At 45.7% G+C, this 12,459-nt stretch overlaps 1 protein-coding gene and 1 long non-coding RNA gene across 5 annotated transcripts; one reads left to right on the top strand and one right to left on the bottom strand.

Moving 5' to 3' along the window:
- The first annotated feature begins 65 nt into the window (after positions 1-65).
- PSME3 (proteasome activator subunit 3) lies at positions 66-11,522 on the top strand. Of its 4 annotated transcripts, none has more exons than XM_081577471.1 (11): positions 66-375; positions 5,507-5,539; positions 5,663-5,725; positions 5,921-6,025; positions 7,257-7,305; positions 8,121-8,233; positions 8,477-8,545; positions 8,682-8,749; positions 8,849-8,903; positions 9,029-9,115; positions 9,703-11,522. In XM_081577471.1, the coding sequence occupies exons 4-11, from the start codon at positions 5,966-5,968 to the stop codon at positions 9,781-9,783; spliced, it is 582 nt and encodes a 193-aa protein (XP_081433597.1). In that variant the 5' UTR covers positions 66-375; positions 5,507-5,539; positions 5,663-5,725; positions 5,921-5,965; the 3' UTR covers positions 9,784-11,522. The 4 variants fall into 4 exon arrangements, with proteins under 4 accessions (XP_081433597.1, XP_081433595.1, XP_081433596.1 ...); XM_081577469.1 differs by lacking the exon at positions 66-375 and adding an exon at positions 4,574-4,838; XM_081577468.1 differs by lacking the exon at positions 66-375 and adding an exon at positions 5,255-5,404.
- On the bottom strand, positions 2,190-4,544 carry LOC145541319 (uncharacterized). The gene is made up of 2 exons (XR_014078927.1): positions 4,127-4,544; positions 2,190-3,691 (listed from the first exon to the last, which is right to left on the bottom strand). It is a non-coding gene; the product is annotated as an uncharacterized LOC145541319 (long non-coding RNA).
- Positions 11,523-12,459: the final 937 nt, after the last annotated feature.

The raw sequence follows: 12,459 nt of genomic DNA, 5'->3' as shown, positions 1-12,459 counted from the left end.
TTGACGTCACGATGACTGCCGCGCCTCAGGGGGGTCAGTCATGGTCCACCCGCTTCCGCCTGGCTGCGACCTCTAGAGGCTGAGCTGGGAAAGGCGGCAGGCGTCGGCCTGGGGGCTGGTGTTGCGAGCGGAAGTGGCCCGACCAAGTTGGGAGCGAGTCGCGGAAGAGTCCGATACAACTTAGCGAATAAACAAACAACCCCTGGACACGCCATTTTCTAATTCAGTCACTTTTCTTCAGATTTGTCACTTCTGAGCGGAGCAACTTTAGTTATTCACTGCGGTATCAATTTTTAAAATTTCTCATTGGGAGAACTGGGCGTTTTTTTGAAACGCTTGAGAAAGAGGTAGACACTTGGAAGGGCAAGTGAGGAGGTAAACCTTATTGTGTTTTATTGTATATTTTAAAGTTTCAGTTATGATAAGAGAAAGTGCAACACTTTAGATATTGAAATATAAAGTTATAAAACTAAAACATTTTTGTGTTGGTGCAGGAGTATTCATGGACGAGAATAAAGTTCAAAAATAGACCATGTATGGGGGGGGCGGACTTAGTGGGTGATAAAGCTAGTGTTTAAAATTAGTGGGGAAGTGATCTACTTAATAAGTGATAAGTAGGGCCAAAGAGCCATGTAAATGGTAGTGAGCTAAATCTTCTACTTCACTGTTTACACCAAAAAAAGTTCCAAGTTAGTCACAAATTTAAGCGTCAAAAATACGATTGGGAATTCCCTGGCAGTCCAGTCGTTAGCACTACAAGCTTTCATTGCTGAGGGCCACAGTTCAGTCCCTGATGGGGGAACTAAAAATCCCACGAGCCGTGTGGCAAAAAATAAAACGGTGGTTAAAGGTACTAGATAAAAGCATGAGTATTTTTTATAATCTTGAAGTAGAGAAGGGCTAAGCATGACATGAAAATCAGAAGTAAAAAGGAAAATATTGACTTTTACTCCTTAGAAATTAAAACTTTCTGGATTTCCCTGTCCTTTCACTGGTCAAAACTCTGCACTCTCAATGCAGGGGGCATGGGTTTGCTCCCTGGTTGGGGAAGATTCTGCATGTTGGTGTGGTGTGGCCAAGAATGAAATGAAATTAAAACTTTCTGAACTATCAAAGACAGTGTAAAAAAAAATTTGTGAAAGGAAAATGTGGAGAATAGTTGTGTCTCATAAGAAAGAAGGTAAATTTCTTTGATATACAGAACTCTGTTCAGTCAATAAAAAATACCCGTGGGCCAGTAATGAAATGGGCAAATAATATGAAAAAGCTCACAGAAAAACAAATGGTCGACTAAAAAAACTTAAAAGATATTTCATTTTACTAGTAATAGTGGAAATAAAACTGAAGTGAGGCAGCTTTCCTCATTTAAGAGGTTGGTAAAGGCTGAACTAGTTGATAACCTCATGTATTGATGAGCATATGGGGAACTCTATGTATAAACTAGTATAGTCTTTTTGCAGGCAATTTGGGAATGTCTTTAAAAAATTTAAATGTTCATATTCTTTGATTCATAAAATTTCTTTCTAGGAATTTTCCTAATAGATAATACAAGTGATCAAATACAGATGTACAATAAAGTTCATGGCTAAATTTCCTTCAGTAATAGGGATTGTTTAGATAAATTATGGTATTACTCATTCAGCAGAATACTGTGCGTGCTCATTAGCACAGTTGTGTCTGACTCTTTGCAGCCCCATGCAACCATTAAAAAGAATGAAATAACTTGCTTTTTCCTTGGCTCCTTTGGCTACTTTGAGAACGGTCTGAAGAAGGGCAAGAGTAGAAGCAGGGAGACCAGCTGGGCGGTTTTGCATGAATTGAGGCAAGAGATGATTATTAGCTAAATAAGAAAAGTCATAGGCAGTAAACATAATTCTGTTTGTATAAAAAATAACGTGGTATATAATATGACATATGTTATAGGAAATGATATACAGCAAGCAGTGTCTTTCACTGAACAACGGGACAGAGATTTTTACTTAATACAAATTTGTACTGTTAGATTTTTTTGACAATAAGCCTATAATTCATTTACAGCAAAATTAAACTTTCACAGAAAGATAATATAACAATACAGGAAGTTAGGGCAATAGTGTCATAGAATTACCCATAATCTCACCACACTCTAAGTTTTGTTTTGCATTATGATGTTTCTTCCCTGTGTATTTTATTTTTGTTTTAGTCACTCATTTTATTTTTTTTAAACTTTTTATTTTGTGTTGGGGTATAGCTGATTAACAATGTTGTGATAGTTTCAGGTGAACAGCTAAGGGACTCAGCAGTACATATACATGTATCCATTCTCCCCCAAATGCGTCTCCTATCCAGGCTGCCACATAAGATTGAGCAGGGTTTCCTGTGCTATACAGTAGGTCCTTGTTGGTTATCCATTTTAAACATAGCAGTGTGTACATGTCCATCCCTAACTTGCTAACTATCCCTTCCCCCCCCACCCCCGTCCTTTCCCCAGCAACCATAAATTCCTTCTCTAAGTCTGTGTCACTGTGTATTTTAACAAAGTGAAGTGAAGTGAAAGTGAAGTCACTCAGTCATGTCCAATTCTTTGCGACCCCATGGACTGTAGCCTACCAGGTTCCTCCGCCCATGGGATTTTCCAGGCAAGAATACTGGAGTGGGTTGCCATTTCCTTCTCCAATTTTAACAAAGCTGTATTTATATTTGTAATCTATATGCAATTTTTGTATCCTGCTTTTAAAATTTAACATTACATAATAAGTATTTTCCCCTGTTGCTACACAGATTTTGTAATTGTCACTCTCATGACTGCATTATCTGAGTGCTACCTTAATGTGTTTCTTTGTTGCATTGCTTCCAGTTTTGGTGGTTCCAATAATGCTGCAGTGAAAAGGTGACTGCTTCCTAATGCTAGAACCTCACCACTGAGATTACTGAATTTGGCTATTTCATGTCTCTTGATTAACATTAGCAATTGTTTTCCAAAGTGGTTTCATATACTTATATTCTACCTCCAGTAATGTTTGAGAGAGGCTGTTTCAAGATGCCCTGGCCAGGAGTAGCTATCGTGTATCAATAGTTGAGGAACAAGGGCAAAAAAAAAATGGCACTTCCTTGTTGTTTTAGTCAACATCACTGGTTACTTGTAAATATTGACTCTTTTGTGAAACTTGTTTGTGTCCTTTGTTCATCTGTCTACTAGGTTCTTAATAACTAAGGTATTTTCCAGAAAACTAAGGTCATGGCATCTGGTCCCATCACTTCATGGGAAATAGATGGGGAAACAGTGGAAACAGTGTCAGACTTTGTTTTTTTGGGCTCCAAAATCACTGCTGATGGTGATTGCAGCCATGAAATTAAAAGACGCTTACTCCTTGGAAGGAAGGTTATGGTCAACCTAGATAGCATATTTAAAAGCAGAGACATTACTTTGCCAACAAAAGTCCGTCTAGTCAAGGCTATGGTTTTTCAAGTGGTCATGTATGGATGTGAGAGTTGGACGGTGAAGAAAGCTGAGCGCTGAAGAATTGATGCTTTTGAACTGTGGTGTTGGAGAAGACTCTTGAGAGTCCCTTGGACTGCAAGGAGATCCAATCAATCCATCCTGAAGGAGATCAATCCTGGGTGTTCATTGGAAGGTCTGATGTTGAAGCTGAAACTCCAGTACTTTCGGCACCTCATGCGAAGGGTTGACTCATTGGAAAAGACCCTAATGCTGGGTAGGATTGGGGGCGGGAGGAGAAGGGGACGACAGAGGATGAGATGGTTGGATGGCATCACCGACTCGATGGACATGGGTTTGGGTAGACTCCGGGAGTTGGTGATGGACAGAGAGGCCTGGTGTGCTGCAATTCATGGGGTCGCAAAGAGTCGGACACGACTGAGCGACTGAACTGAACTGAAGAGAGACCTTATGAATGGGTGAGTTAAGAATTATAGTCTCTGCCTTCCACGAGGAAAATGGATACAGCACTGCCCTAAAGGTTAGAAGATCTGAGTTCTGGTCTTGGATTTTCTGGAATCACTGTGTAGCCTCGACAAACACTACCCGACTCGGGGCATCAATTTGCCCATCCATCAGGCAGTTGGTCTCTGAGATCTGGTCGTGCATGAGAATAAGTGGCTAAGTGGCAGAGAAAAGTGGGGAAACCTGGTGCAGTAGGATGTCTGTTAGGTTCCAGTCTAACGCTACAGCTTCGGTCAAGAGTAGGAGGCAGTACGCATAACAGACTAGACGCCGAGAACCCAGCACTGGGACAGCCAGCTTCCTCGGGCCGACGTCACTGGAGCGCGACGGCATCGTCGGTCGGGTCCCCGCTCGAGACGAGGCAGCGGCTCAGAAGGTCCCTTCCGTGAAGGCGAGTGCCGGGCAAACAGAGAGGCAAACAATCCCTGAGTCTCTTTGAGGCTCAGATCTCACTAAACCGCTCTCCACCACCCTCCCTCTCATTTCACCCGTATTCGGCACAAGAACTGGGAGGTAAGAGCCGAGCGCCGAGCTCCCAGAGCGGAACCTCAGCGCGGCTGCGCAGAGCACGTGCGCATCCTCGCTGGACTCCCGGCGATTGGCTGTGACGCAACTTCCGGTGTGAGCGGCGAAAGCCGGGAGGGCGAGCGAGAGAGGGAGCAGGCAGCAGGGATAGGCAGCAGGCGGGCTGGCTGACCAACGGCACGAAGGGAGGGAGCAAGTGATCAGTGAGTGACCCAGCGAGGGAGGCCGCGTCCTGAAAGCAGCCGAGATTCTCCCTTCCCTCTGATCCCGTCCCCGGAGCCCACAGCGCCTCCGGTCTCCAGCGGAGCGGACACGGCCCGGCCCGGCCATGGCCTCGTTGCTGAAGGTGGATCAGGAAGTGAAGCTCAAGGTAGCGGCACCGGCCAAGGCCTCCTTACCCCTCGCTTCGATCCCCGAGCTGTCTGACCGGCTTCCCACTCCCCGTTGCGTCTTTGTCTCCCTGGGGACACCAGCCCTGAGCTTCCGCTCGGCTCAGCCCAGCCCCCCACCCCAGGGGACGGCATGGGGGAGAGGATAATATGGGGTGGCCTTATGTACCCCGTCTAATAGGGAAGACCTTCGCGGACACGTGGTGGACTTAGTGCTTTAGGCTAGTGACATCTGAAAGTCCCCCGGCCCAGCAACGTCCCCGCTCCATGCGCTGCTACTGCCTCTGCCCTTGGCGTCAGGCTTGCTTCGTATCCTAGGCCAGGTTTGGATGGGGGTTGACACGTTTGTGAGCTCACACCTCCTCCATCTACTTGTCTTTTGTCTGCTCTCAAAGTCAGACAGCTTCAGACTGGGAGGGAGGGAGGGAAGACAGGTGGGTGCTGCTCTCAAGCCCCGCTTCCCTCTCCTGAGATGGAGAAATGGATCCTCAAAAAAATAAAGTATTTGCAGTCTGGGGGCCTCTCAGGTTCTCATTACAATTATAAGGTGAGGGAAAGACATTTGGATTTGGGTTTACCCAACCTGTCTATACTTATGTTGCCAGCTGCTGATTTGCTCTTACTGAATTGCTTTCTTTGTTAATTTTAGGTTGATTCTTTCAGGGAGCGGATCACAAGCGAGGTGAGTGAAATAAGTAGAAAAGTGAGTGTTGGTTAATAGTTGGGAGTTCCCCAGAGAAGAGATATCTATAGAGACAGGCCTTCCCACAGTTACTAATTCGGTTGTATTTTCCCTCATCTTCAGGCAGAAGACTTGGTGGCAAATTTTTTCCCAAAGAAGTTGTTAGAACTTGATAGTTTTTTGAAGGTGAGAGATGCTTTTCTTTTCCTCAGATTCCCCAACTTTCTCAGCCAGGGTCTTTCTGTCCAGTGGGACAGATGAGGTGTTGATTCTGTTTGGTTGTGTACTCGAACGCACTCTCATTTCTTGGGTTTTGAGTGAAAGACTTTTTGTTCATCTTGAAAAGACTAATGTTTTTGGGGGTGGGCGTCTCTCTTTCAGGAACCAATCCTAAACATCCATGACCTAACTCAGATCCACTCAGACATGAATCTCCCAGTCCCTGACCCCATTCTTCTCACCAACAGCCATGATGGACTGGATGGTGTAAGTGTCCTATATTTTTCTTTGTGTTCCAAAGCAATAGGGGTTCTCTGTTCTCTATTTCCCGGTCAGTTGAAACATATTGATAGGAGACAGTGGGATTTTTATCTGGAAATGAGGATTCTTAAGACATTATGACTGCAGAGCACCTCCTTTAGATCCTGATTTTCATTTGTAGCATGAGGTGAATGGGTTAATGCTACTCTGTTAGAGTGAGTTTGAAATAGGACAGATAGCACAGGTTCCTTCAAGTGATCTGGTCTGTCCTCATGACTATAGGCAAGACTTTTCTTGTCATGTAACTACAGTCCTCGCCTTTGTGTGTCTTTGGCACCTAGTCATTACCAGTTATAGGATCCCTGGTGGCTCAGAGGTTAAAGCGTCTGCCTCCAATGCGGGAGACCTGGGTTCGATCCCTGGGTCGGGAAGATCCTCTGGAGAAGGAAATGGCAAACCACTCCAGTATTCTTGCCTGGAGAATCCCATGGACGGAGGAGCCTGGTAGACTACGGTCCACGGGGTCGCAAAGAGTCGGACACGACTGAGCGACTTCCCTTCCCTTCCCTTCCATTACCAGTTATATGTCCACATTCTTTTGTAACACTGATGACATTGTCTTGTTCTTTGTCTGCATCACTGTCTCACTGATAGAACTTGTAGTTCTGAAAAGCAGAAACTATCTTAATCATCTTTGTACCCCCAGCATCTAGCATTGTTCCCAGCACATAGCAGTTGCTAAATACATTTGTTGATTGAATATTGTGTGTTTTTATGAAATCAGCAGATTTGCACATATTGCCGTAATTATCCTAACTCTGCATTCAGTGGTTCATTTTTCCTGTTGTTTGTAGTATTCTCCCTCCTCTAATTGCTTATTTATTTATTTATATTTGGCCACACCATGCCCCTTTTGTGGGATCTTAGTTCCCCAACCAGGGCCTCTGGCAGTGAAAGTGCCGAGTCCTAACCCCTAGACCACCAGGGAATTCCCCCTAACTGTTTCCTTTGTTTATACTTCTCGAAAGGTTGGTTTTCCCAGCAGAGTTTAAGTTGCATTTTGGCAAGAATCTTATCTTAAAGGCTTGTATGTGCTTAATAAATTGTGCATAACTTAATTAAGACAACTTGCGGGGTCGAGGAAGGGCTTAAACTTGCTTGAAGGGTAGCTTATGATGGGGATGTGGATGTCGGACAGGCTAATTCCCGGCTAATTCCCGTCTCTTTGTATCCTTAGCCCACTTACAAGAAGCGAAGATTGGATGAATGTGAAGAGGCCTTCCAGGGTAAGCGCTGCCTTTACCGTCCCCCACCCCAACCCTTCCTGGCAGATGCGGAATGTGTTCTCCTGGCCAGGAAGCAGGATCTGATTTTATTTCCCAGAGTTCACATTCCCATGTCCTCTAAGCATTGTAATTATTTAGCACTCTAAACCTAATTTTCCAATTAACAGGGAGGGTTTATCTTAGTGTGGACTGCCAAGGGAGACAGGTTGAAGAGGACTACACATCACAGATTTTTCACAGAAATGCCAGTTCCATGTTATTTTTTTCCTCTTCAATAATAGTTGATACGTTAAGTCTATAGAGCAGGGGTCCTCAATCATGGTACTGGTCTATGGCCACACAGCAGGGGGTGAGCGACAGGCAAGCTACCAAAGCTTCATCTGTATTTACAGCTGCTTCCCATTGCTCGCATTACCACCTGACCTCTGCCTCCTGTCAGATCAGTGGAGGCATTAGAATCTCTTAAGAGTGCAAACCCTACTGTGAAAGAGGGATCTGGGTTGCGTACTCCTTACGAGAATCATCCAGAAACCATGCTTCCTGAGCTCTCGCAAATCCATGGGAAAAATAGAACACATTTAAATTTCCTTATTCTTCAGACTTTTGGAATACTTTAGATTTGTGTTTGTTTAGTCTGTTAATCCATGTGTTCTCTTTTTTATTCTGTTGGGGGTGTCAGGTTGTGGATAGGGTTATGCCAGGTAAAAGGCCAAGGTCATAGCATCTCTTGGGGCTGGGAAAGAGAGAGAGAGGCCTGGAATGCTATGTCCTTCCCTTCCTCACCAATAATTTAATCTTCCTCACATCCCTGCCAGGAACCAAGGTGTTTGTGATGCCCAATGGGATGCTAAAAAGCAACCAGCAGCTGGTGGACATTATTGAGAAAGTGAAGCCTGAGATCCGGCTGCTGATTGAGAAATGCAACACGGTGAGGCAGGGGCTGGTGACCTGTGGGCTGACCCCAGATAACCTGGCTTGAACTATGCTAGATGATGGATGTGCTAGACGATGGGGCTGGAGGCGTGGAGGTGATGTGGCAGCTGGCAGACTAAGTATCTTGGCTCCTGTGCTCCTGGTCTGTGGCCCCAACAGCATGAATTGTGTACTTCATGGCTTTAGGAGAAAAGGCTGAGGTCCTCATACATGTATTTTTGGTCCCCTCACCCTCCAGGTCAAAATGTGGGTACAACTCCTGATTCCTAGGATAGAAGATGGGAACAACTTTGGGGTGTCCATTCAGGTAAAGCACCTGCAATAGGAACTGGAGAGGAAGGTGTGGGAATATTCTCACTTCCTCTACTTTTCTTTTTTCCGTTTCTCTTTGTTCTGCTGTGGGATGACATGGAAGTGACTTCTGACTCATTTGCTTTTTTCAGGAGGAGACAGTTGCAGAACTAAGAACTGTTGAGAGTGAAGCTGCATCTTATCTGGACCAGATTTCTAGGTAGGGCTGCTGGGGTGTGGCCCAGGAATTTGGGGCTGGTGAGGTGGTGAACACCATCTGGGGTCTCCTGCAGCTTCCTCCTCTTCTCTCTCCTAACAGATATTATATTACAAGAGCCAAATTGGTTTCTAAAATAGCTAAATATCCCCATGTGGTAAGTGAGGGTTTTTTGGGCTGAGGGTGGAAGTGGTAGGACATGGAGGAGTGACTGTTCCTAGGAAGAGCTGTGTGGGTGACAGTCAGGCCTTGGGAACAAGACTTTTCTCTGCCCCCCATCAGGAGGACTATCGTCGCACCGTGACAGAGATTGACGAGAAAGAATATATCAGCCTTCGGCTCATCATATCAGAGCTAAGGAATCAATATGTAAGTTACCTCGGACCCTGCTCACAGTTGCTCTGGCTTCTGTTAGTTCTGGTGGCCATTTTCTGGCTACTCTCTGGGGGTTGAGTTGGGGGTTGGAGGTAAGATGAGTGGAACAAATTCTGCCCATCAACTGAGTGTTGAAAGCCCCGTGAGGTCATTGAAGGTGTCTAGGTGCTTCTCTCCCTTCTTTCTACCTGGATGGGAAAGGGCGCAGTATAGTCTTGGGGTGAAGATGTGAGTGTTAGTGTCAGGCATAGATTTAGAACTAATTCTACCTGCAATATGGGGCCTTGGGCAAGTTTAACCTCAAACTGCAGTTTCTTCATCTAACACATTAAAGGACCTAGTATAATTCCTGTTATGTTAAGTGCTTCATAAATGTTATTTATTAGACTCTTGGACCCTGGGATATCTCCAGCTGTGTCCGGGATATGAGAGAGGTAGAAGGGCAGCCACCCTGAATTCAGATTCTAGTGAGATTTGGGTCATGTGAGTGATTGGGGGTGGGGGGGTTGTGGGGTTGTCTCATTTTCCTAGTGAGGTAGGCGTTGAATAGACACGTGATTCCCTGATCCCTCTTCTCCCAGGTCACTCTACATGACATGATCCTGAAAAATATTGAGAAGATCAAACGGCCCCGGAGCAGCAATGCAGAGACACTGTACTGAGGCCGGGGCCAGGGTCAGGGGACTCTGTGAGTCTGGCTCAAGACCGACATTGCCTTGGTTTGTTACATGACTATCGTGATGGGGAAACTGGCTGGAAATAGTAATCACACCTCTCTCTGTTTTTAGTTAGAGTCTAATGAAACTCTCATGTAGTTCTGTGACGTGTTTACCTCTTTTTTCAGGCCTCAGGAACTCTTCTGTTTCCTTCTCTGATACCCCCACACCCCCCTGTCCTAATTTCTGGAGAACTCCAGGTTTGTGTGCGCAGGACACTGGCACAAGAATGCTTGTGTTTTCTCTCCCCGGCCCCCTCCTGTGTCTTGGGCTATGTGTGTTCTTCCTTTTGATGATGAATTGGTTAGAAGCTGAGGGAACTGGAAGGAAAGTGCTCAGTGTTTTGTAGGAACTGGGGGGGGTGGAGGGGACCAACTCCTCTCTTCTGGAAGGAAGGTTAGTGTCCCTTGCCACTGTGGGACGTTGGATCCTCCCTGCCACAGTTGCCCTGGTGATGAGTGAGGGTTTCCTGTCTACATACATTGTACCTTGAACCTGATCATGACAAGAAACACCTTAGACCTTCTTCTGCCAAGCCCCTAGCTCCTTCAGATGTTTTTATAACTAGGATTTTCACATACACATATGTGTGTGATATATACACACACACATGCAGCACACACATGCCTTGCTGCTGTTACCTGATGCCCTCCCCTCCCCCCTTCCCCTGCCCACCTGTAAACCCTGTCTCTCCTTTTCTCTCTCTCTCTCTCTCTCTCACACACACACACACACACACACACACTCTGTTTAGAAGGTGATAGGTGTCTTTAGTCCTCTTCCACCAGGGCCCGTTGTCTCCTGATATTGTAGCCTCTTGGTGCCTGAGGCTGTGAGTTGGAGGAGAGCTGAGAGATGAGAAGCAGAGGGAGTGGGGAAAGCCCCTTCCTCTGTGACTCGGGTCCTTTTGGGCATTTTTGCAAAGGCTTATCCTCTGACCCCTGGTTGCCTCTTCCCAGGCCAGTTGTAAATTGGGGTAAGGGTGTCTGCAGCTGTGAGGCCAGATGCTGCTGCTGCTACTGGCCTTGCCCTTTGGGAAAAACGTTTTCTTATTTGTAGTATTGTGCTTCCCGGGAAAGCTGTCACTTGTGTGTATATGTGTGTGCATGCACACACATGCATGTACACAGTGTGTGTATGTGGAAATCTGCCGAGCAAGTCAAAACCACAGAAGAGTTGCCTCTTATCTCTCAAATCTTCCAGAGATACCACTTGTTACAGCTTTTGTGTTAACCCTCATCAACCCCTACTCTTTTATTCTGCCTCCTGGAGAGCCTGTTGGTGGCTCTCTTTCTTTCTCTCAGCGTCTGTTTCTGACTTTTATCCTCGCCCCTCCCCCGCCCCATCTCTGTCTTCCAACCTCCAATCATATTTCCATCTGTGCGCATCATTTTGGTCCCCCCGTTATGCTATAGAGGAGGAGTTCGGATGCTGTCTTCCCATGAATAGTACTCAGTAACAAACCAATTGCATTTTAGTTGGGCAGTGCCCCTACCTACCCTCCAGACCCCTTCCAGCTAAAACCCTTCCCTCCTCCCATCCTGTGTTTCTCAGTTTTCCTTTTTGTTTGTTGGATTGTTCCAGTACCCCTCCTCCTCCCCCTACTGCCCTCGGACCGTAATGTAAAATTCTTTTACCATGTCAAGAAATTATTAAAAATATAGGTACTTTGACCTTTTTCTAAAGCTGCAGACCCTGATGCAATGCTCTGGTGGCCTGGGACATACTCACACTTAGGTGTGTGCACATTGGGACACCCACCTCCATATATACCTCTAGCCACCCTATTGGGTGTCTTTGCTCCAATTGAGCTGCCTCTTTTCTCTGAAATAATGAAAAGACTGAGGCTTCTGCCTACCAAGAGGCAAGAGTGGGTCCTTCATTTGTGAGTAGTCTGAATTAAATGCAAGTTGAAAGAAAGTGAAAGTCAGTCATGTCCTGTGACGTTCCTCTGTCCATGAAATTCTCCAGGTAAGAATTCTGGAGTGGGTAGCCATTCCCTTCTTCAGGGGATCTTCCTGACCTAGGGATCGAACCCCAGTCCCCTGCATTGCAGGCCAATTGTTTCCTGTCTGAGCCACCAGATAACTCTTCTCAAACCTAACTTGCCTTCTACCCTGACAAGATCCCAGCTCTTTCCTTCCTTCCTTCTCCAATAACACCCTGAACTGTCAGTAGAGGGTGCTGTAGCTCCATGTGTGGGGAATCATCTGGCTCGAGGCACACCCCACCCCATCATTTTCTTTATACAATACTTCTTTCTGAATAATGTCTTAAGTTTCTTGAGGATATGCCAGGGATTCCTGGTTTTGGTTTTCAAATGACTTGGAGGGCTGTCTGGGATCTTAGCTCCCTCTGAAATAAAATTTTCCTTAACTTCCACCTTGCAGAATAGCGTACTGATATCCAATGATCTGGGATCCATCGTCTCTACAAAAAAAAGACTTAAGGTCTTGAATGGTGGAGGAACATCTCTTCTATTCTATTTCAGAGATCAGTACCTGTAGCTGACTGTTTTTGAATGCCTGCCCCGTGTCAAGCTCTGTGAAGCACTCTATCTGTGTGATCACATTTATTCTCCATGAATCTCTAGGGTAGTTTTATCCCTTCTTTATAGATCAG

Source organism: Giraffa tippelskirchi, chromosome 3 (assembly GCF_054371585.1).
Source record: "Giraffa tippelskirchi isolate mGirTip1 chromosome 3, T2T-mGirTip1v1.2.pri, whole genome shotgun sequence".
Classification (NCBI taxonomy): domain Eukaryota; kingdom Metazoa; phylum Chordata; class Mammalia; order Artiodactyla; family Giraffidae; genus Giraffa; species Giraffa tippelskirchi.
The sequence above is the reverse complement of the archived record's forward strand: the minus strand, read 5'-3'. Positions and strand labels throughout refer to the sequence as shown.